Source organism: Oncorhynchus mykiss, chromosome 22 (assembly GCF_057628025.1).
Source record: "Oncorhynchus mykiss isolate SJ-2025 chromosome 22, ASM5762802v1, whole genome shotgun sequence".
NCBI lineage: Eukaryota > Metazoa > Chordata > Actinopteri > Salmoniformes > Salmonidae > Oncorhynchus > Oncorhynchus mykiss.
The window spans coordinates 46,509,151-46,534,216 of NC_143043.1; the positions used below are offsets into that span (position 1 = coordinate 46,509,151).

General features: G+C 41.5%; 1 protein-coding gene and 1 long non-coding RNA gene across 3 annotated transcripts in view; both read right to left on the minus strand.

The window, feature by feature from the left end:
• The window catches only part of LOC149972870 (uncharacterized), an 89,186-nt gene that overhangs the window by 58,370 nt on the left and 5,750 nt on the right, over positions 1-25,066 (minus strand). The window lies entirely within an intron of this gene.
• On the minus strand, positions 18,516-21,064 carry LOC149972871 (uncharacterized). Its single transcript, XM_090216394.1, has 2 exons — positions 21,035-21,064; positions 18,516-20,903 (listed from the first exon to the last, which is right to left on the minus strand). Exons 1-2 carry the CDS (start codon positions 21,062-21,064, stop codon positions 20,211-20,213), a joined length of 723 nt encoding a protein of 240 aa, XP_090072520.1. The 3' UTR covers positions 18,516-20,210.

Genomic DNA, 25,066 nt, shown 5'->3' on the forward strand with positions numbered 1-25,066 from the left:
GCTATTGCAACAACACTATTATAACAGGCTATAATAACAACACTAATATAACAACAGTATCACAAAAGCCTACTATAACAACACTATTATAGCAACACTATTAAAACAACAATATCATGACAGGCTATTATAATAACACTAATATATCAACACTATCATAGCAACACTATTACAACAGGCTATTACAACAACACTATTATAACAGGCTATTATAACAACACTAGTATAACAACAGTATTATAACAATGTCATTATAACAACACATTTATAACAGGCTATTATAACAACACTATTATAACAACACTATTATAACAACACCAGTATAACAACACTATTATAACAACACTATTATAACAATGTCATTATAACAACACTATTATAACAGGCTATTATAACAACACTATTATAATAATACTATTACACTTGGCTACTATAACAACACTATTATAACAACACTATTACACCTGGCTACTATAACAACACTATTATAACAACACTATTATAACAATACTATTACAGCAGGATTTCATAACAAAATTATTATGACGGGCTATTATAACAACACTAATATAACAACACTATTATAACGATACTATTACACCTGGCTACTATAACAACACTATTATAACAACACTATTACACCTGGCTACTATAACAACACTATTATAACAACACTATTATAACAACACTACTGTAACAACACTATTGTAACAACACGATTATAACAGACCACTAAAACAACCATAATATAACAACACTATTATAACAACACTATTACAACTGGCTATTATAACAACACTTTTAATTATTAATCTCTGAAACTGGAAAAACTTATCTCCCTCACTAGCTTTAAGCACCAGCTGTCAGAGCAGCTCACAGATGACTGCACTTGTACATAGCCCATCTATAATTTAGCCCAAACAACTACCTCTTCCCCTACTGTGTTTATATATTTATTTTGCTCCTTTGCACCCCATTATTTTTTTTCTACTTTGCACATTCTTCCACTGCAAATCAACCATTCCAGTGTTTTACTTGCTATATTGTATTTACTTCGCCACCATGGCCTTTTTTTGCCTTTACCTCCCTTATCTCACCTCATTTGCTCACAGCGTATATAGACTTATTTTTCTAGTGTATTATTGACTGTATGTTTGTTTTAATCCATGTGTAACTCTGTGTTGTTGTATGTGTCGAACTGCTTTGCTTTATCTTGGCCAGGTCGCAATTGTAAATGAGAACTTGTTCTCAACTAGCCTACCTGGTTAAATAAAGGTGAAATAAAAAAATAAAAAATAAATAAAACAACACTATTATAAAAACACTATCACAATAGGCTATTATAACAACACTAGTATAACAACACATTTATAACAACACAGTCACAATAGGCTATTATAACAACACTAGTATAACAACACATTTATAACAACACAGTCACAACAGGCTATTATAACAACACTAGTATAACAACACATTTATAACAACACAGTCACGACAGGCTATTATAACAACACTAGTATAACAACACATTTATAACAACACAGTCACAACAGGCTATTATAACAACACTAGTATAACAACACATTTATAACAACACAGTCACAACAGGCTATTATAACAACACTATCACAACAGGCTATTATAACAACACTATCACAACAGAATATTATAACAACACTATTATAACAGTCTATTATAACAACACTATTATAACAACACATTTATAACAACATTATGATAACAGACTATTATAAAAGCAATTTTATAACAGGCTATTACAACAACACTATTATAACAACACTATTATAACAACACTATTAAAACAGGCTATCATAACAACACTATTATAACAAAGTATTATAAAAGCAATATTATAACAGGCTATTATAACAACACTATTACATCCGGCTATGATGACAACACTATTATAATAATATTATGACAACAACACTATTATAATAATATTATTGCAATAACACTATTATAACAACACTATTATAACAGACTATTATTTTAGTAATATTATAACATGCTATTATAACAACACTATTATACCAACATAATTATAACAGGCTATTATAACACTATTACATCAACATCATTACAACAGGCTATTATAGTGCACCCAGTTGAATTTGACACGTGTACAGAAACAGGGAGTTGACAATGTGAGGAGGACACCAGCAACCAGCGCTCTTCCTCCTGTTAGATGCAGAAGTGTTAATGTTTTTCCCTCGTGCATTAGTTTATGGTTTTACTTCCTACTTCCTACAGATGCTGTGCAATTCTGTAATTATCCTATGGCAGTCATTCCATGACTGTTGCCATTGTTAAATAATGTAGGCCTCTGTCTGAGTTACTATACCTTATATATATTTGTTACAGTAAACTGTTGGCAGACACATATGCATAATTTATAGTTGGCTGTTGTAATGACAACTCTTCAGAGATTTTGGTGATGGGTAAGAATGAAAATTCCGCAGATTCAGCACTGCAATTTCACCACAGAATAGCAAATAAATTAAGGAAGTTTATTATGCTAAAGTTTAACCACTAATTAGTGACAATATGAAAACCATACACAATTTCCTCTCACTCTATCAATGTCTTCTCTTTCTCGCCACAGAATGTTTGGCTCTAAATGCGTACAGTGAATTTCTGTAAACGTGTTTAGTGACAGTGGTGTGGCGTGAAGCAGATCCTCTATCACAGGGCAGGGTGGGTTGGTTGGACTGTGATATATCAGCTGAGTCATTGTTGGTAATTGCTAACATCGGAAATTGTTTATTCTATTTGCATCCTGTATGCTCCAGAGCCTATAAAAAAAATAAAAGATCTCATCCTTTTCCCTTAACAATAAGGGTTTATTCTTCTTGTGCCAGTGTCAGCAAATAAAAATACTTTGCATCAGCAAGTAACGAGGTTTGTGGTATTCTATAACCATTGATATTCACCCGCAGGGTTTTAGGCCCAATAGTTGGGTTTAATTTTTAAGAAATATATAATTTTTCATATCTACGAGATTCTGTGGGAAGATGTGCAAAATTCACTTGATTCAACAGTGAATAATTGGATTGTATAGCCATGCCCAAGGTTGAAATAAGTCATGATCATCTCCTAAGGGTCAGGACTGTCTTCACATAGAATTGTATAAACATAAACAATCATGCACACACTTCTAACTGACAGCAAATAGTAGAATAGAGGATTTATTTTACTGCAACTCCATGAGTATAAGAGAAGGGAATTTACTATATTCCAGAACAATCAAGTACAATGGAATGTCAATATAATAGTAAATATATAATAGTACATCTATCAGCGATTCTAACTCACAGTTGATATTAAGGACAAAAGTTGCCCTTATTCAGGAATACAAAATTGGAAAGTTACGGCAAAATAGTTCCGTAAGAGCTCCTGACATTGTACTTCCTTTGGGGTCTGTCTCATCACAAAGTCAGGGAAGGGAAAAAAGCCTCTTATTAAAGTTCCTGATTGTGATAAAGCACAAGGCCTTCCATTCACACTGTGCCTCAGTGAGGTCATCTGTTTTGTAGTGAGCTGAGCTGCCTTTTTGTGTATCTGGGAAAGAGAGAATTTTGTGCATAATCCACGTTGTTATGAACTCCCAGAGAACATTCATCATACAGAGTGTGTAGGCCATTTGAGAAGGCCTTAGGGTGTGTGGCAGGACAAAAAAGGTGCTCAAATGACAAAAGATGCATTTCTGTCGTTTGATGAGGGAGATAGGCATAAATTATGCCAAATGTCACAACGAAAAAACAGACACAATTTGATTTGAGCAAAATAAAAATATGTCACATATGTATATGGCACATTCCTAAGACCTTTATATTTACACAAATACATGGTTGCATTAGCGAGCCAGGCAACCCTTTAATAACTCACCCCTAACACAATTTTACTTGACATTGTATTTGACGTGAGTATAAACTTAAGAAACCGCAGTCAACAAATCATAATGCCCAATTAAGACGAGAAGCTGCTGATTTAATTAATTGAACAGATAAAACAAAATTGGCAACACAACACAAGGACAGCGCCAGTGTCCCTAATGCTATGCCTACTAATGGTGCCTCGCAGTAATTATCGTAATTGTTCAACTATACTGTAGGTTAACACCAGGGGGAAGTGATTCCACATACACCTACAACAGACTGCTGTATTCCATCCGTGGAGGCTTTTTCAGGATTTTAATAAAAAATATTATATTGAAACATTAAAAAAGGAAGCATTTTTAAATAAAACTATACTAATTATATTCATGTTACCAAATAATTAATAAAAACACACTGTTCTGTAATGAAGGTCTTCAACGGCACTCTATAGGGTAGCACCATGGTGTAGCCTGAGGACAGTTAGCTTCTGTCCTCCTCTGGGTACATTGATTTCAATACAAAACCAAGGAGGCTCATGGTTGTCACCCCCTTCCATAGACTTACACAGTAATTATGACAACTTCCAGAGGACATCCTCCAACCTTTCAGAGCTCTTGCAGCATGACCTGACATGTTGTTCCCCCAATCAAAGGATCAAATAATTCATATACTACTGAAAGTATAAGCTACAGCTAGCTAGCACTGCATTGGATAACATGTGGTGAGTAGTTGACTCAAAGATACAGACAATAGTTTAACAGATTATAACAAATACTTTTTTTCCAAAATTAAGGAGAAGCGAGAGAGAGAGATAGCTACATTTTGTAGTATATATATTCACTTTTATTTACTTAGCTAGCCTCAAATGCAGTGAGCTAGTTTAGGCCACTCAACCACCGGGATAAAACTATGTTAGCTAGCTGGCTATGGCTATCCAACACTGGAACTACCTTGAATTCCAAGTCAAGGTTCTGTAAGCTTTTGGTTTTATTAGTGTATTGCCACCGGGGCCCGCCGGTGTAACTGCTATACTTCTTGCTGACTGTACACTGTACTGCATGATTGTAGTGGGTTTACTAATGTTTTAGTTCTATTAGCTATGTTGACTTGACGTTAGCTAATATGGTGACAACAATGCAGGCTGTGTTAGTGATATGAAGGTTTGGCTTGGAAAGTTTTTTTTCGCCTGGTCATAGACAGCTGATGTGTTGTGCACTTAAGTCCACAAGCAAAGAGAAAAGGTGAGAGGAGGAGAGCGTAGATACATGTGAGAAGGAATTATATGTGACCAAATTCAGGAAACTAGGTGTATGTCGCAAGTCACGACTTCACAAGAGAGCTGTTTGAACGTAAAAAAATGTTGTTTTTTTTCTAAATGCGTTTTTTTTTGAGAAATGCCTTCTCGAACATGTGAACTTTCATGTGCCTTAATATCAAACTTGTATGACATCAGTAAATACAAATAAAATTGTTAAATGTTACGAGCCTAGTTGGTTTATCCACAGAAAAAGAGCAACCTTCCCGCTAGCCATGATTGACTGAGATAATGAGTGGGCTGGACATGCCGAGAGAAAAAATTGGATTGGTCTGCCATATAGCACTGTGTATTGGAGCTGGGCAGTATGTCTAGATAATTGTGTCAAAAGCAACTTTTTAAAAAATGTATCGTGTAGTTAAACATAAAGCTAATGTCAACTTAAAGTGTACTGTTAGCTGGCTGGTTCGCTAGCAAACGTTATGTGTTTGCTCTCCACTTTCTGGAGGACCGAGTTTTGAAATCAGTGGAATTCTAAGGAGACGGAGAAAACACAAGTCTGGATTACATCGTCAAACTAAGGGAAACCATGCATGGCATCAGACAGGAGACGCGTCCAACCATGATGTATACTGGTAAGATAGTCTAAATAGCTACATTTTCAGATATTACACATGTATTATTTTTACAGAAAGTGGATTCATTTCAAGTGTACTGTTAGCCAGCTAACGTTAGCTAACGGTTGCTAGCTAACATTATGTGTATGATCTTATTCTTCATATCTCAGACACATTTGCTTGACTAGTTATAGCCATAGAACTTGGTTGGTTAGCTACCTGCAGATTCATGCAGGGTAGTAATGTCATGAGTTGTGATTATGGTCCATTGTTTAGCTAGCTAGCTATATGTCTTAGCAAAAGAGTTCTCTCTAATTACATCATGCGTTGGGATTCATTGTTTACATAGCTAGCTATCTAGCGACATTTCTTAACGAAAGACTCTTGTCTTAGTGTGCTAGAGCGCAGAATAACTGATGCATTTTTGAATGCTCATCACCCATTTAATATGCCCGGTATCGGTAAATGTCCGGAAACAAAGCTTAATTCAATTGTTGCCAGCATGAAAACTGCCTAACCAGCTCTACAAGGGGGAGTAAATGGTCAGAGTGGGGTGTTTTCTCATTATGTGTCTGGAAGTAGTTCAGAGCTTTCGGGAACAACCCTGCTTTTTGGCCAGAGTTGTCCGGTGCGCGCTCTGAACACGAAACACTCTGAATTTACGAACGAAGGATCTGACAGCACATTTGCAGTCACTAACACTCTGGATAACATAACAGGCTAACCAGCTCTGTTAGGGAAAGTACTGTTCAGTGAGCTGTTCTCTCTCTCTCTCTTAGATATCTGAAAGTAGCTGGCAAGTTAGTACAGAACGCACGGATCAACCCTTTAAAGAGATGGGTGGGGCTAAGGCTTAAGAGGGTGTGAACAATGGTGAATGGGTGTTGACAAAGAAGGGCTCTTCTGAAAGATGTCTTTCCCAAAGGTGAATTTACAAGTTGATAATCTTTCAAAGGAGAATTACTTTTCCATTTTTTCCTCAAATGCAGTATATGATATACCATGTTGTAACTCTGAGTCTCTACTTTTATCCAATGTAAAACAAATATGTTAAAATGTTGCTACATAAGACTGAATCCAGGTGGTGAATCACATATATACAACAAGCTGTTTGTATGTGGCTGCTGTGAAAGTGAACTGTGATTGCGTGTAATCAGGGGTGTATTCATTGCGCTGATTCTATTGAAAAATGTTTCCTAAACGGAAGCAAATTGAACAAAACGGGGAATAAACATACCTGAATTTGTCTAATAGATACTCTCGCTTCCAAATGTGGGACTAATGATTACACCATAGATCAGCTAGATGCATACAAGAGTGTGCAGGGCTGTATTAAATGTCACTCTCTGTCAGCTTGATTACTCAAAATGCTGTCGACCTGTGCACCTACATTATAAACTTTAATTCATAGGCTAGGTTGTAGCAATCTCATGATGGGTACAGGGAAATTAGAGTATCATGTAGTAGCCTAAACCTATCAATGTTACATTGAGCTGGGAGAATGGAATTTTGTGACAGTCATCCAATATGCTTTAATAGAAATAAGGCAATATTCATAAAACAAACATCCTCCCTTATCTTAAATGGCACCAACCACCACTGTTTTCAATTATACATGAGTGTATAGTAAATGTACTGGCACAGCGGCTGCACCAGTGAAGAAATTAGAGCAAATTTGATTACAGGACCTGTGGTAATTCTGGCTCGCCTTTTTGAAGCACACTGTGAATCTATTTTCGTAACTGTATAATTCAGTAACAAGTACTGCTACAGTATGTTATTCCCTTAATTAAAAAATGGGCCATTCTTGCAAAAAAACTGTATACTGTATGTCTCCCTGTGTCCTATAGAGATTTGTAAGAACAGACTGTTTGTACTGTCTTATAGTCTCTTGTTAGGCTGGCGAAACTTGTCTCATTAAAATAAGCTATTTATTTATTTGGATCTCCATTAGCTTTTGCAGAAGCAGCAGCTACTCTTCCTGGGTCCCCCCCCCCAAAAAAAAACACAAAACATGACAACTAACAAAACACAGATACACTGATGGACAAGGACAGTCACACACATTTTAAATTCTAAAATATAATACAAACAATACAACAACAAAAAGTATGTGTGTGTTAGAGTGTGTCCCCTCACAGTTCAATGAGATGTTGTTCAATCTGTTTTTTAAAGGTAATACTTGCTGTTGTTTGCTTGAGTAACTGTAGATGAAAGGAATGAGCCCCACAGGCCATCATTCTAATGCACAATGGTCAAATGTACACAACTGCAAGACTTTGGCCACCTTATAGCATTTGAAATGTCGCAAAACCCAACCTAGTAGGTTCCTCATGTGGCAAACCTCACCTGGGGAAGCTTAGGTTGCAAACAAGCAGTCGGTTTGTGTAAGAGGTCTTTTAGCAACATCCTGTCACGGCAACGTTCACAAGTCAAATGACAGATTATCATGACATGACAATGAAATACTATTTCAATGTTTCGATCCATTACATTTTAGTGATTAACTTCTCAGAAGAGTTCCAGGTAGAAAAGGACACAACCACCCCATTCAGTCAAACAAAAGCAGAATATTCTCTTTCCGTTGGTGGATGGTGAACTGTTCGACAGATGGTTCAGCCAAACTTCTAACTGCAAGTGTCTTCAAAGGATCTGTGTTCTGGCTCCCCATATGCAGCATCAGAGACTACAGAGCCACTGGATTTTGGAACGGGGCAAGAGGGTCGCTGTAACACGGTCGCACCACCTGCTTCTCTGATGTTGCTGCGTTTTGAAAGGCTCACAGGAACCCAACGTCTGCGTCTTCATTTCTGGTGTGTGTGTGTTCCCCATATGCATTTGTTTAACCCACCTGCTCCATGAGGCATTTCAGAGAGGAGGCCTCCAGTCACTCCGGGTCTCCTAAATGAGCCTTGGAAGGCCATGAAAGAAAACTTCTGAACTCCTATGGCTGGTACGTTGTTCAGAGCTGGACACTGACAATCGGGGGTTGACTCTGTTTCTGTATTTTGGCAGAACCTTAGATGCCTTCACAACATTAAATAAAAGACAATTGAATCTCTGATCACTCATCAGAGTATCATATCCCTGATCACTTATTTTCCACAACACCGCCTGAACGTCTGTCTGTGTCCTGAAAAGTTTTTTTGAGTTTACAGAGATACTAACTTCTGAAATATATTTTTTGAAGGCAGCGAACCGGCTGTGTTGGGGTGTACCGATGCAGTGGTACCATAATTGTTTACAATAACTTTTCATAGATCTGGAGCTAAAAGTATGCATTTCTTCACAATGAAAAATGACATTATGTTTTATGAGTAGTGCTTGGGACACCTGCTCCCTTTGGGACTTTTAGGACTTAATAACTATACATAAACTGTAAGAATACAGGGTTTTCCCATATTGGGTTGGAAAACAATAACTGCACTCTGAATGTTTTGTAACCACCAGGGGACCTGTGTAACAAAATGGTTCATTTATCCCAACACATAACAATTACCGTTGCTTTTTGAGAATGGTATGCCTATTTGGATAGTTCTCAGTATTTTCCCCCTTTCAGTGCATATCGCATAAAGAGGTCTTTGATGGCACGGCATGGTGGCATAAACAACTGGCTGTTTGGTTTTTCTTTCTCTTCAGCAATGTATTATTCGAGTTGACTAGATAGTCTAGAGATTGCTTGGAAATCTGTGGTTTTAACCGATAGTCTAGTCTAGAGCCCTCAAACTCATCTCTGGACCTCAAAATCAGTTCCACTCGAATCAGGGACTGATTTTGTCCTGGAACACCAGGTGGGTGCGATTTAATTATCCGGGTAGAACAGAAAACTAGCAGGCTCCAGACCATGTCGATAAAGAGTTGAATATCCCTGGTCTAGAGATTGCTTGGGGATCTGTGGTTTTAACCTATAAGAAGTCCAACTTGAAAAAGATACATGTGTCTTTCTCAAGGTTATACTGAATGATCTGTTCTCCTAATCTCCTGAAGGGGAGAGTTTATTACTACTGTTATTACTGTTATTACCTTGTGTTATATATGCAGTATTGGGTGTGCTATAGAACTTTTGACCGAAGAAAAGCTGGTGTCATGCATGACATTGCACTGATAGTACATATCGACAGTGCTCAAGATGTTTAGAAACATCTTGATTTTGCCAAAATACATTTAGAATGTTTTGAAGTAGTGTGCTTGATATATTTTCAGTGTTTTAATTCCTGCGCTTTCCGCTGGGTTTTGTGTTAGGTTTAAGGTCTTTGGCTGTATTTACACAGGCAGCAAAATTCTGATCTTGTGTTCACAAATTGGTATTTTGACAAATCAGATCTGATGTGAAAAGATCTGATGTGATTGGTCGAAAGACCAATAGGTAGAAAAAAAATTCACCCAGTCACTTCTTGTAGGTCTCAGGCTGGGAGGAGTGTCCCACCAAATACTTTTTGCCTGTTTGAAGATTAAAGGCACCGCCTGAGATGAAATTCTATACAAACACCTATGAAGCGAAGAATTTATGATAACTTGGTCCTTGTGACCCCTTTATTCTTCCAAAATAAAACAACACTAAAAGTTTCCCTTTCCGACTACTCAGTCGTTGACAGCGTACCCTGGCTCTTAGCCTGATGTCAACTTTCCAGACACAAAGAGGGCTTGGAACTTTGTCAACACGCCTCCCTAGCTCCACGTCAAGTCTTCACAACCATAATTTGTACTTAAAATATGCCCTGCATGAGTGAAGGAAAATCACTTTGCTATTATTGTCCTGGTTGGTTCCTGGTTAGACCTTCTCTGATGTTTTTGTTTTAACTTTGTTTCCACTTTTAATTCTGAAAATATTTTTTTTTCCCCCAACTGAAAATATGATCAAGTTCCAGCCCAATCATCCTATTAAGTCAGTGATGGTTGTCTCCACTTGTTGATACTCCTCTTGCATCACTGAAGACACAAGAGACAAGAGTTGGACTTAGGTCTCCTCTACTTCTCTGAGTTCTCTATGTTTGCCAATTTGCTGAAGTGTGTTTAACTGTTTCCTGTTACACTATGAAATGTTTTGAATAAGTGTTCCTTCTCGGGATTTCCTCCACAGCGATGTCGATCTAATGTGTATTAGTCATAAACAGTGGCTGCCATATAGAGACTCTGCCCACGCATATGATAGCACAGAAGACATCTCATATCACTGCCGCCCACCCTGGCCCAGCCTGACTGGTGCCTTTTACAAATCAAACAGGCTATTCTATGACTGCACTTGCTGTGCATGACTTCATTAGTAACTCTAAGGCTTAGGGTAATGGTGTCTCCCGTGAAGAGGAGAAAAACTATCGGTAGAACCTTTGCTGGTTTGTTCAAGCCCACATTCTAGCATTAAATCCAGCATAACACGGCACTGTCCAAGCAAAACACATTTGGTCATAGCTCAAGGAGGTTACCGAGGCTTGCAGACGTATTGTGTACCGTTGCAGTCAGAGCTGTGGGGGAATATATGTCAACATGATCCGTTATAGTAAAGAGGAATAGCGGGAGGGTGGTAAAGGCTTTGTAGCACAATGTATTTAGTGGGGCAATTTTCAACACAGAGATGTTTATCCAACAAGAAATATAAAGCCAAGAAGTCTAAGTCACTTTGGTTTTGATTTGTCGTGTCAGTGATCTGGCGCCCCACTACCCCCTACCAACTCTGTCTGCATTCTCTGTCTGCGGCTGCCAACGCAAACCTACATCTCTCCCCTGACACACTACCAGCACCTCCCTCTGCCCTCACGCCTTCCGTCTGCCCGCAAGCTGGAAACTCCCTCCTTTCTTTCACTTTCTTCTTTTCTCTCCTTCCCTCTCTTTCTGGTTTCTTTTCAAAGACACCAGGAATAATGTCTCCACGGAAATCTGAAGAAACAAAAAACACATGAGCGGCAACAGGATGAGTGAGAGTCAGTCCCACCCATGGCTTAAAAAAAGGGATCCTGCCCATCTGATGGCATTTAACAGAAGGAAGTGTACCTTTTCTAATGGGACAATAGTTGTAAGAATGTAAGAATGCATTCTCCCTCTCTGTAGTGTTTTCCTTTTTTTCTGAGAGGGACACACTCAGCATCCTCTTGTTCTTGCATTAAAATGGTTCCTCTGTCTACAAAGCACAATACTATATAGGACGATAGTTTTCACATACTGTAGGCCTACATTAAAGGTGTGGGAGGACTGAGATTTACGTAGCTTGTAGGATGACATTTAATGAAAGTAATGAATAATGAGAACTTTAACTAATGTTTATATTCTTCAGGGCCTGCTAAGATCATATTCTCGTTATACTATCTAATAATTCTCAAAATCGCTCATCGTTTGTATCAAATACTTCAAACGCTAAGCTACAAAATATATACGTCTCCCCTCCTGGCAAGGTACCATTACGATAAAATGTTGCATGGTAAGCTTGATATAGTTTGATCTTCTTTACAGTGAGATGACCAGAGACAGATATAACTCCAAGCTGTTGCTGGAGATTCTCCAAGAACAACAGGCGACGCAAAACACGACCCTGCCAGGACATCCTGACCCAACTCTCATTTCTGGGTAAACATCTAGAGAGCGAAAGCTGAAAGAACCGTCCACAAGTCAGCCTAAAGTTGCTGCTAGAATGCTAGAAATAGGAATTATGGTGATGTTTTATCCATGACCACGGTTGTTCCACAGTGGTTTCTCTTTCCTTGAAAGTTGACATCCTCGTCGGTGTCATCCATTGAATTTTTCAGTCAGTTGTAAGCAAGAGCCCAAAGACCATTTCAACCACGGCTCTAAATAGGTGACACCTTTACTGTTCACCCACGTCCGTGGGACAATAAATGTGCGGCGTCTTCCTGAGTGGTAAAGCGTCTTGCTGAATGGTAAAAACAACAACTATAACACTTTGACTGGAATGTCTGAGGCCCCTGTGGAACGTTTTCTCTTTCAAGGTAAGTAATACGGCTGAAGCAACCATAAAGGAGTCCCCTAGACCCCTGACCCTCCCACTCAAACCTCCCCAGTTACACAGCTAGTTGACATTGGCTCAGGCTCTCTGGGTGTGGAATTAAGACGGAACACCTGACCTGTGATAGCTGGTAATCGTACTCTCTCAGAGAGAGAGAGCTCTACCACCTACAGTACAGAGCAGACCACAGACCAATGCCTGGTGATAACAACTGTTGCCTTATGCTGTGTCTGTGTGGGTCTGCGATGGTTTACAGGAAGACCTGATTTATATAATGGTTATTATCTGGGTCAATAAAACTCTGCAATAGACCCCATGTGCTTAATTGAATTTCTGAATTTGATCTAAATATGCCGAATATGTTTTTATAAAAAAGTATATATATATATATGAACCACTCACCTCAGCCAACATCTATCAGTGTGTGTGTAATACCTGCCCACCTATGAACACTGTGATGTCGATGTATTCATGGATACTAAACACTAAACCAGATGTAGGCTACCTCTCACTAGGATCTTGAATGACCCACAAGTCGTTACCCCACAGACAACGAACCAATGGCAAGAGCGTTCATGCACAATATATACTGCACAGGAACGGGATTGTTATTGCTGCCTTGTAAAAACGCTGCAAACGGCTGTTCTGGATAAGAGGGACGTAACCCAAGTGGCTGAAACAGACGAGAGCCGTCGGACGGTAATCCAGCAACTCAAGGTTTAACAACTTATTGACGGGTAATTTCTCTGACATCATAGGGAAGACATTTATTTTTAGGGTTCAACAACCAGGGGTCAAGGCTAGGAAAGACAGTAGTGGTCAACACTCATGGGTCAAGGCTAGGAAACAGTAGGGGCCAACACCCAAGGTTCAAGGCTAGGAAAGACAGTAGGGGTCAACACCAAGGGGTCAAGGCCAGGAAAGACAGTAGTGGTCAACACCCAGGGGTCAAGGCTAGTGAATATAGTAGGGGCAGGGGGCTTGGCTCTATACTGTATGCAATTACACATATGTAGTACTACCATTAGCATTAACCACCGCTCTTCACCATTGTTAGCAGAGTGAGAGAAATTAGCAACCTTTAATGTGAAGCTGTCCTGTCATGGAGAAGTTAGAGGAAACATTACATCAATGACGTTATCCCTTCCCTGCGAAGACTGGAAACAGACAGACGGAGAAGAAATGGGGTGCTGGTCATTTGAAAAGAAAACACATGACGCAAATCAAATCAAATGTTATTCAAATCCCCCCAAAATTTAAATATGTCACATGCTTCGTCACAACAGGTGGAGACTAACAGTGAAATGCTTCCTTATGGGCCCTTCCCAACAATGCAGAGAGAAAGAAAATAGAGAAACAATAGTAAATCAATAACGCGTCTTAATAAAATGTATAATAAATACACAATGAGTAAAGATAACTTGGCTATATACACGGGGTACAGGTACCGAGTCCATGTGCAGGGGTACGAGGTAATTTAGGTAGATACAGTGCCTTCAGAAAGTATTCATACCTCTTGACTTATTCCACATTTAGTTGTGTTACAGCCAGAATTCAAAACGGATAAACATTTATTTTTTTTATCTCACCCATCTACACACAATGCCCCATAATGACAAAGTGAAAACATGTTTTTAGAAATGTTTACAAATTTATTGAAAATGAAATACAGAAATTTCTCATTTACATAAGTATGCACACCCCTGAGTCAAAACTTTGTAGAAGCACCTTTGGCAGCAATTACAGCTGTGAGTCTTTAAGGGTAAGTCTCTAAGAGCTTTCAGCGCCTGGATTGTGCAACATTTGTCCATTATTTTCAAAATTCTTCAAGCTTTATCAAATTGTTTCTTGATCATTACTAGCAAACAATTGTCTGGTCTTGCCATAGATTTTGAAGTGCATTTAAGTCCAAACTTTAAATCGGCCACTCAGTAACATTCACTGTCTTCATTGTAGATTTGTTTTAGGTTATTGTCCTGTTGAGAGGTGAATTAATCTCCCAGTGTCTGTTGGAAAGCAGACTGAAGCACGTTTTACTCCAGGATTTTGGCTGTGCTTAGCTCCCTTACGTTTCTTTTTTATCCTGAAAAAACTCCCCAGTCCTTAACGACTACAAGCATACACATAACATGATGCAAGAGAGGTACTCAGTAATTGGATTGGATTTGCCCCAAACGTAACACTTTGTATTCAGGACAAAAAGCGAATTGCTTTGGCACGTTTTTTGCAGTATTACTTTAGTGCCTTGTTGCAAACAGGATGCATGTTTTGTAATATTTGTATTCTGTACAAGCTTCCTTCTTTTCATTCTGTCAATTAGGTTAGTATTGTGGAGTAACTCCGATGCTGTTGATAAATCCTCAGTGTTCTCCTATCACAGCCATTAAACTCTGTAACTGCTATAAAGTCACCATTGGCCTCATGGTGAAATCCCTGAGTGGTTTTCTTCATCTGTGGCAGGAAGGAGAACTTCTTCAGGATCGGTGTCCCTTCCACGGGACGGTTGAGCTAGCGTAGGCTAATGCAATTAGCATGAGGTTGTAAGTAACAAGAACATTTCCCAGAACACAGACATGTCTGATATTGGCAGAAAGCTTAAATTCTTGTTCATCTAACTGCACTGTCCAATTTACAGTAGCTATTACAGTGAAATAATACCATGCTATTGTTTGAGGAGAGTGCACAATTATGAACTTGAAAAGTTATTAGACTGCTAAATTGTCAATTAAGGGTACCCAAACTATCTGCACTGACTATCTGCACTGACTATCTGCACTGACCCTGCCACACTCACTAGACTACAGTATATATACACGCACATTCACATGCACTACATACGCACACATATACACATAACACACACATGCAAACCAACACACACACACTTTTACACTCATCACTTGCTGCTGCTCTGTTCTTTATTTTACTCTAATAGCATATTAAATAGCTTATTATTATATATCCTCATGCCTAGTCACTTTACCCTGCCTTCATGTACATATCTACCTCAAATACCTTATTATCATCTCTCCTGATGTCTAGTCACTTTACCCTGCCTTCATGTACACATCTACCTCAAATACCTTATTATCATCTCTCCTGATGCCTAGTCACTTTACCCTGCCTTCATGTACATATATCTACCGCAAATACCTTATTATTATCTATCCTGATGTCTAGTCACTTTACCCTGCCTTCATGTACACATCTACCTCAAATACCTTATTATCATCTCTCCTGATGTCTAGTCACTTTACCCTGTCTTCATGTACACATCTACATTGACTCGCAACCTGCATTCAGCATCTAAACCACAACAATGATTTAAGTAACAGATTGGATTAGTTTAGAAAAATGTATGGAATGTATATTTGAGTAGCTTAACATTAATTAATCAATCAATATACCTGCAAAAACATATATATTGAAACAAACAATAACAACAAAAAAAATCAGCCTCCAATAGAGAATGCTGGGAAATATTATAATGATGGGAGTGGTTCTGGTTTAGCACTGGTTATTAACAGGAACACTGCGTTTCTTTGACACCAATGAGTCTTACAGAGTTAATTTAATGCCTAATCAACACTATAAATGTTACGCTATGTATGTATCTAGGATAAGGTGCAAAAACAGTGATCAATGTTTCTAATTTGTCCAGTAAGGTTATGTTTGAAAGACCAAGATGTCTTGCAACATTTTACACATCGATCTACATATTCAGCCATCTTCCCCTTCTTTTGTACATTCAATAATATCTTCTCTTCCTCCTTCCTGTCATCTTTCCTTAGCAGGGAGACATAACACACAACACAGACGGTTGGGAAGCCTTGCTCTGCAGGAGTCCTGCAAGGGCCTGGATTACAGAGAAGAAATGGAATTCTTCCTCCTCCACTCCTCCTCTCGTTCATCCCCTCTCCTCCCTCTCATTCCTCTTCTTATCATGGCTTCCTGTGCATGTACCTGACAGGCCTTTCACAGGTACAGCTAATCCTCCCTCTGGGGGATACACTCTCCCATCCAGCAGCAAACACACATCGAAAGTCAAATCTTTTCTTTTTGTGGCTGCTCTTTGTTGATTTAAAATAAAAAACGCCTGGATGTTATTCTATAGAAGGAAGGTGATGGAGCTCCCCATCCTCCATTCAATAGCAAGGCAGGTCAGACATACTCTGCACCTGGATGCTGCAGTGTTTATATTGTGTTTCCGTGTTGTAAAACCATGTGTACGATGAATGCTTGATTTGATGTGGACTTTTCAGGGATTGGTGGTGGTGAATATATTTATACCTTTGTGAATCAATACAATATTGAGCGTGTGGAGATCCTGGTAGTGTTATGTGTCGGGCAGTGTAAGGTGTGTGCAGCTTATAGACAGCTTTTCAGATGTTTGGAAATGTACATGCATGCTTCACTACTGGAGAGCTGGACAGACAATGGGGCGGAGACCGAGCTGCTTAACTCTGGTCCACACATTTCAACACACTCATTCACTTCCTCTTTGAGAGAGCCTGTCTGATAACAACCTCTACCTCCTGATCCCCCCCCCCCCCACACACACAAACTGTGTCAACTAAGGGGGTTGACAGTTGTGTGTACAGTAATCACTAGCCAGTCACATCCTCCTCCTGTCCTCTTCAGGTATCACCCCACTGCTTCATCCCCTCGACTTGTTCTCCCTGTCCACTTCCTGTCCTTGTCTGAGTCTTTCTGGAGCTAGCTCTATCTGCTCAGTATAACATCTACTGAATTTCAGGTGTGTCTTGCCTGCTTTTAAAGTGTCCCTAGCCACAGTTTATGTTCTATCAGAGTTGACATGTCCAGTGTTCTTCATTATAACTACTGAGGGCATCATGACAGCTAAAAGGAAGTGGCAACCACTCCAGGAGTAAATTTAGCCCAGACATGACAGCCCTAAGATCGTTGACAGGACTAAGTCCCACCCCTTGTATAATGACCATGAATAGACTCATATAGGGCCTTGTTTTAGTAACATCAGTTTGGGGCAGCTGTCGCTACTAAGACACCCAGATATTGTGGTCTCCTTTCTTGAAATCGTTTGAATAAAACGACACTGAAACAAATGTTTCAGATTCCAGTTTTGTTATTTGAGATTTATTTCCTAATACAAGGGCTGACTTCACATGCGTATTTAATGCGCTACAAACTGGGTTAATGGGATTTGTGGTAATTGGAAATTAATACCTTCCAGACAAGGGTGTGAGTTTGAGAGGACTAACGCTTGTGTCTCATAGTGGACTGGTGTGAGAGGACTAACACCTGTGTCTCATAGTGGACTGGTGTGAGAGGACTAACCTGTGTCTCATAGTCCCATGTGTCTCCCAAGAGCAAAGTGTATTGATCTATTAAAGGGGCTTCCCCGATGATAAATCTGTAACAGGTGTGCACAGGCACGCCACACCTACTTAGACGATATCCTAACCCGACAGGCACGCCAGACCTGCCTGGACGAAAACCTATCCTGACAGGCACGCCAGACCTGCCTAGATGATAACCCATCCTGACAGGCACGCCAGACCTGCCCAGACAATAACCTATCCTGACTGGCAGGTAGGAAAGGAAAAGGTAGGAAAAGTCACTACACCGCAAGGTAGGAAAACTCATTACACCGCAAGGAAGGAAAACTCATTACAATGCAAGGTAGGAATACTCACTACACTGCAAGGTATGAAAACTCATTACACCGCAAGGAAGGAAAACTCATTACAATGCAAGGTAGGAATACTCACTACACTACAGGGTAGGAAAACTCATTACACCGCAAGGTAGGAAAACTAATGACACTGCAAGGTAGGAATACTCACTACACTGCAAGGTAGGAAAACTCATTACACCGCAAGGTAGGAAAACGAATGACACTGCAAGGTAGGAATACTCATTACACCGCAAGGTAGGAAAACTCATTACACCACAAGGTAGGAAAACTCATTACACTGCAAGGTAGTAAAACTCACTACACTGCGAGGAAGGAAAACTCATTACAATGCAAGGTAGGAATACTCACGACACTACAGGGTAGGAATACTCACTACACAGCAAGGTAGGAAAATACTCACTACACTACAAGGTAGGATTTACTATTTAACGGGAAATATCTAACTGGTTCAATATACAGGTACATACCTAACAGGTTCTAATTACCTGTAAATACCTAACAGGTTCTAATTACCTGTAAATACCTAACAGGTTCTAATTTACCTGTAAATACCTAACAGGTTCTAATTACCTGTAAATACCTAACAGGTTCTAATTACCTGTAAATACCTAACATGTTCTATTTACCTGTAAATACCTAACAGGTTCTAATTACCTGTAAATACTGCAGCGCCAGCTGTGCCATCAGAGTCCCTGGGTTCGCGCCCAGGCTCTGTCGTAACCGGCCGCGACCGGGAGGTCCGTGGGGCGACGCACAATTGGCCTAGCGTCGTCCGGGTTAGGGAGGGCTTGGTCGGTAGGGATGTCCTTGTCTCATCGCGCACCAGCGACTCCTGTGGCGGGCCGGGCGCAGAGGTTGCCAGGTGCACGGTGTATCCTCCGACACATTGGTGCGGCTGGCTTCCGGGTTGGAGGCGCGCTGTGTTAAGAAGCAGTGCGGCTGGTTGCGGCTGGTTGTGTATCGGAGGACGCATGACTTTCAACCTTCGTCTCTCCCGAGCCCGTACGGGAGTTTTAGCGATGAGACAAGATAGTAGCTACTACAAACAATTGGAAACCACGAAATTGGGGAGAAGAAGGGGTAAAAATAAAATCTAATAGGTTCTAATTACCTGTACATACCTAACATGTTCTAATTACTTGTAAATGCCTAACAACCACGCTATAAGATAGGGGGATACAGGAAGTTGTAAATTGAATTGAGAAATTCCTCTCTTAGGGCAGTGGCAGGTTTTTCAAGGCCACCAAAGTCTCGGCTCTGACAAATATTTTGGTAATGAGAGACTGAAGAGCAACAGCTAATCGTTGAGGACAGGATTGTCTAGACGAGACAGATCTATGCCTCTATAGTTTTAAGGGCATAATCTCACCAACAATTTAGAGCTTCATTAAAAATGAGTTAAGATACACAAAACAAATGGTCACTAAACTGCCCCAAAAAACAATATAATTTGAAGTCTTATCAAGTAGTAGACCTTTCTGTTCCAAATGTAATCAAATAACAAATCTTAAAAATAAATCACAAAATGTATCTGAAAAACGAAAATTATTTGTGCCACAGTTGCCTATTTGAAACCTGCTTGTCATCAGTAATCGCTGCAGAGTTCCATCCCTTGAAAAAATAAAGAAGGTCTTTAAAAGGAGGCACCAGGGTCCATGCAAAGCTTGGCAGGAGATCAACCCGGACTTTGCTGTCATACTGGTAGGGACACAATAACCTATTTCTTTGGACAGGTCTTATTGAACGGGCCAGGCAAGGCAGAGAGAGATGGGTGGGTAGAGGGAGAATGGGAGAACAAAAAGTGTCACGGCCGTTGTTGGTGGAAGAAGGTGAGGACCAAGGTGCAGCGCTCCAGGCTGACGGACGGCTCTGGCAGCTCCCGGCTGACGGACGGCTCAGGCAGCTCCCGGCTGACGGACGGCTCAGGCAGCTCCCGGCTGACGGACGGCTCAGGCAGCTCCCGGCTGACGGACGGCTCAGGCAGCTCCCGGCTGACGGACGGCTCAGGCAGCTCCCGGCTGACGGACGGCTCTGGCAGCTCCCGGCTGACGGACGGCTCTGGTAGCTCCCGGCTGACGGACGGCTCTGGCAGCTCCCGGCTGACGGATGGCTCTGGCAGCTCCCGGCTGACGGACGGCTCTGGCAGCTCCCGGCTGACGGACGGCTCTGGCAGCTCCCGACTGACGGGCGGCTCTGGCAGCTCCTGACAGACGGGCGGCTCTGGCAGCTCAGGACAGATGGGCGGTTCTGGCAGCTCAGGACAGATGGGAGACTCTGGCAGCTCAGGACAGACGGGAGATTCTGGTAGCTCAGGACAGACGGGAGACTCTGGCAGCGCCGGGCATGAGGAAGACTGGCAGCACTGGACAGGCGGGAGCACCTGTAGGGAGGAGACGGAGAGACAGCCTGGTGCGGGGGGCTGGTGCGTGGAGGCAGCACCGGATAGACCGGACCGTGGAGGCGCACTGCAGGTCTCGAGCACCGAGCCTACCCAACCCTACCTGGCTGAATGCTCCCCGTAGCCAGTACAGTGCGACGAGTTGGAATAACCCACACTGGGCTGTGCTGGCGAACCGGGGACACCATGCGTAGGGCTGGTGCCATGTACCCCGGCCCGAGGAGACGCACTGGAGACCAGATACGCTGAGCCAGCTTCATGGCACCTGGCTCGATGCCCACTCTAGCCCGGCCGATACGAGGCGCTGCTATGTACCGCACCGGGCTATGCCTACGCACTGGGGACACCGTGCGCCTCACGGCATGTCACGGTGCCTGCCCGGTCCCTCTCTCTCCACGGTAAGCACGGGGAGTTGGCTCAGGTCTCCTACCTGACTTAGCCACACTCCCCGTGTGCCACCCCCAAGAAATGTTTGGGGCTGCCTCTCGGGCTTCCAACCACGCTGCCGTGCTGCCTCCTCATACCACCGCCGCTCAGCTCTCGCTGCCTACAGCTCTGTTTTGGGGCGGCAATATTCTCCAGCCTGAGCCCAGGGTCCTTCTCCGTTCAAAATCTCCTCCCATGTCCAGGAGTCTTGAGATTTCGGCCGCTGCTGCTGCTGCTGCCCATTTCCACGCTGCTTGGTCTTTTGGTGGTGTGTGTTTCTGTAACGTTTGTCGTTGGGAGAAAGAGAGGTGAGGACCAAGGTGCAGCGTGGTATGTGTCCAAATTTATTAGAATGAACACGGAAATTACCAAATAACAAAGAGAAACGACTGAAAACCGTTCTGACTGGGGCAGACACACAACAGACAACAGAAAATAAACACCCACGAAACACAGGTGGAAAAAGGCTACCTAAGTATAATTCTCAATCAGAGACAACTAACGACACCTGCCTCTGATTGAGAACAATACCAGACCAAACTCAAAACACAACATAGAGAAACGAACATAGACAACCCACCCAACTCACGCCCTGACCATACTAAAACAAAGACATAACAAAAGAACTAAGGTCAGAATGTGACAAAAAGCCTGATTTATCTGACCCTTTGGGATTTTGAGTACCTCAACAAAAACACTGAACAGGGCAGATGTCACGATCGTCTAAGGTGGAAACAGCGGACCAAAGTGCAGCGTGGTGAGCGTACATACTCCTTTATTAGAAGATGTCACCAACATAACAATAAACATCAACACGAAAACGTGACGCCAACATAGTGCTCACAGGCAACTATACATGGACAACTACCCACAAATACAGGTGGGAAACAGGCTACCTATGTATGGTTCTCAATCAGAGACAACGATAGACAGCTGCCTCTGATTGAGAACCACACCCGGCCAAACACACAGAAATACAAATCATAGAAAAAGGAGTTCTATGTCCCACTCAAATCACACCCTGACCAAACCAAAATAGAGACAGATAAAGCTCTCTACGGTCAGGGCGTGACAGCAGAACTATAATTTACCAAAACAATATCATAAAATCCTTATAGTATAGTATATACTTTCATCGCTTTAACATTTGTCTGTGCCCAATAATGTTTGTACCATGTTTTGTGCTGCTACTATGTTGGTTGACTAACCAAGATGGCGTAGCAGTCGGACATGTGTTTTGTCTTGTGATATAATGATATTGACCTCATTCCATCAGTAGAGGATGCCTGGTTATTCTTTAAAAGTGCTTTCCTATCCATCTTAAATAAGCATGCCCCATTCAAAAAATGTAGAACCAAGAATAGATATAGCCCTTGGTTCACTCCAGAACCGACTGCCCTTGACCAGCACAAAAACATCCTGTGGCGTACTACATTAGCATCAAATAGCCCACGCGATATGCAACTTTTCTGGGAAGTTAGGAACCAATATACACAGGCAGTTAGGAAAGCAATGGCTAGCTTTTTCAAACAGAAATTTGTATCCTGTAGCACTAACTCCAAAAAGTTATGTGAACAGTGTAAAGTCCATGGAGAATAAGAGCACCTCCTCCTAGCTGCCCACTGCACTGAGGCTAGGAAACACTGTCACCACCGATAAATCCGCAATAATTGAGAATTTCAATAAGCCTTTTTCTACGGCTGGCCATGCTTTTCACCTGGCTTCCCCTACCCCGGCCAACAGCACTGCACCCCTCACTGCAACTTGCACAAGCCTCCCCATTTCTCCTTCACTCAAATCCAGATAGCTGATGTTCTGCAAGAGCTGCAAAATCTAGACCCCTACAAAACAGCAGGGCAAGACAATCTGGACCCTCTCTTCCCCAAAATTATCAGCCTAAATTGTTGCAACCGCTATTACTAGCTTGTTCAAACTATCTTTTGTATCGTCTGAGATCCCCAAAGATTGGAAAGCTACCGCGTTCATCCCCCTCTTCAAAGGGGGAGACACTCTAGACCCAAACTGCTACAGCCCTATATCTATCCTACCCTGCCTTTCTAAGGTCTTCAAAAGCCAAATTAACATTACAGATCACCGTCCATTTTGAGTCCCACCGTACCTTCTACACTATGCAATCTGGTTTCCGAGCTGGTCATGGGTGCACCTCAGCCGCGCTCAAGGTCCTAAACGATATCATAACCGCCATCAATAAGAGACAATACTGTGCAGCTGTATTCATCGACCTGGCCAAGGCTTTCGACTCTTATCAGCAGACTCAACAGCCTTGGTTTCTCAAATGACTGCCTCGCCTGGTTCACCAACTACTTCTCTGACAGAGTTCAGTGTGTCAAATCGGAGGGCCTGTTGTCCGGATCTCTGGCAGTCTCTATGCAGGTGCCACAGAGTTCAATCCTTGGGCCGACTCCTTTCTCTGCATACATCAATGACGTGGCTCTTGCTGCTGGTGATTCTCTGATCAACCTCTACGCAGACGACACCATTCTATATACTTCTGGCCCTTCTTTGGACACTGTGTTAACTAACCTACAGATGAGATTCAATGCCATACAATTGCTAGGTAAAGCCCCGCCTTATCTCAGCTCACTGGTCACCATAGCAGCACCCACCCGTTGCACGCACTCCAGCAGGTACATTTCACTGGTCACCCCCAAAGCCAATTCCTCCATCGGCCGCCTTTCCTTCCAGTCTCTGCTGCCAATGACTGGAACAAACTGCAAAAATCACTGAAGCTGTAGACTCATATCTCCTTCACTAGCTTTAAGCACCAGCTGTCAGAGCAGCTCACAGATCACTTCACCTGTACATAGCCAATCTGTAAATAGCCCATCCAACTACCTCATCACCAAATTGTTATTTATTTTGCTCCTTTGCACCCCAGTACTGCTACTTGAACACTCATGTTCTGCACCCCCTGTAATAATTTCGCCACTATGGCCTATTTATTGCCTCACCCCCCTTATCCTACCTCATTTGCACACACTGTATATAGACTTTCTCTATTGTATTATTGAATGTATGTTTGTTTATTCTGCGTGTAACTCTGTGTTGTTGCTTGTGTCGCACTGCTTTGCTTTATCTTGGCCAGGTCGCAGTTGTAAATGAGAACTTGTTCTCAACTAGCATACCTGGTTAAATAAAGGTTAAATAAAAATAAAATGTAAAAATGTAAAAATGTTGTGTTGTTACCATGTTGTTGTCATGTGTTGCTGCCTTGCTATGTTGTTGTCTTAGGTCTCTCTTTATGTAGTGTTGTGTTGCCTCTCTTGACATGATGTGTGTTTTGTCCTATATTTATTTGTCTTCTGCCTTTTGGTAGTCTGTCATTGTAACATATAATTAGTGCTTAACTGACTTGCCTAGTTAAATAAAGATGAAATATAAAAATACAGTAAAATAAATAAAAGGGGGGGTTATAGGGGATGAGGGTCATAGAAGAGGAGGGGAGGAAGTTAGGTGGGGATGTGGAGATAGGAGAGGAGGGGAGAGTGGAGAAGGGGATGAGGTGTTGAAAGTGCTCCACAGGGATGCTGGCCCGTGTTAACTCCAATGTTTCGCACAGTTGTGTCAAGATGTCCTTTGGGTGGTGGACCATTCTTGATACACACAGAAAACTCTTGAGCAAGAAAAGCGCTGCAGTTCTTGACACACTCAAGCCGATGTGCCTGGCACCTGCTACCATACCCTGTTCAAAAGCACTTTTGTCTTGCCCCTTCATCCTCTGAATAGCACACATACACAATCCTCAATTGTCTCAAGGCTTAAAAATCCTTATTTAACCAACCTCCTCCACATTCATCTACACAGAAGGAATTTTT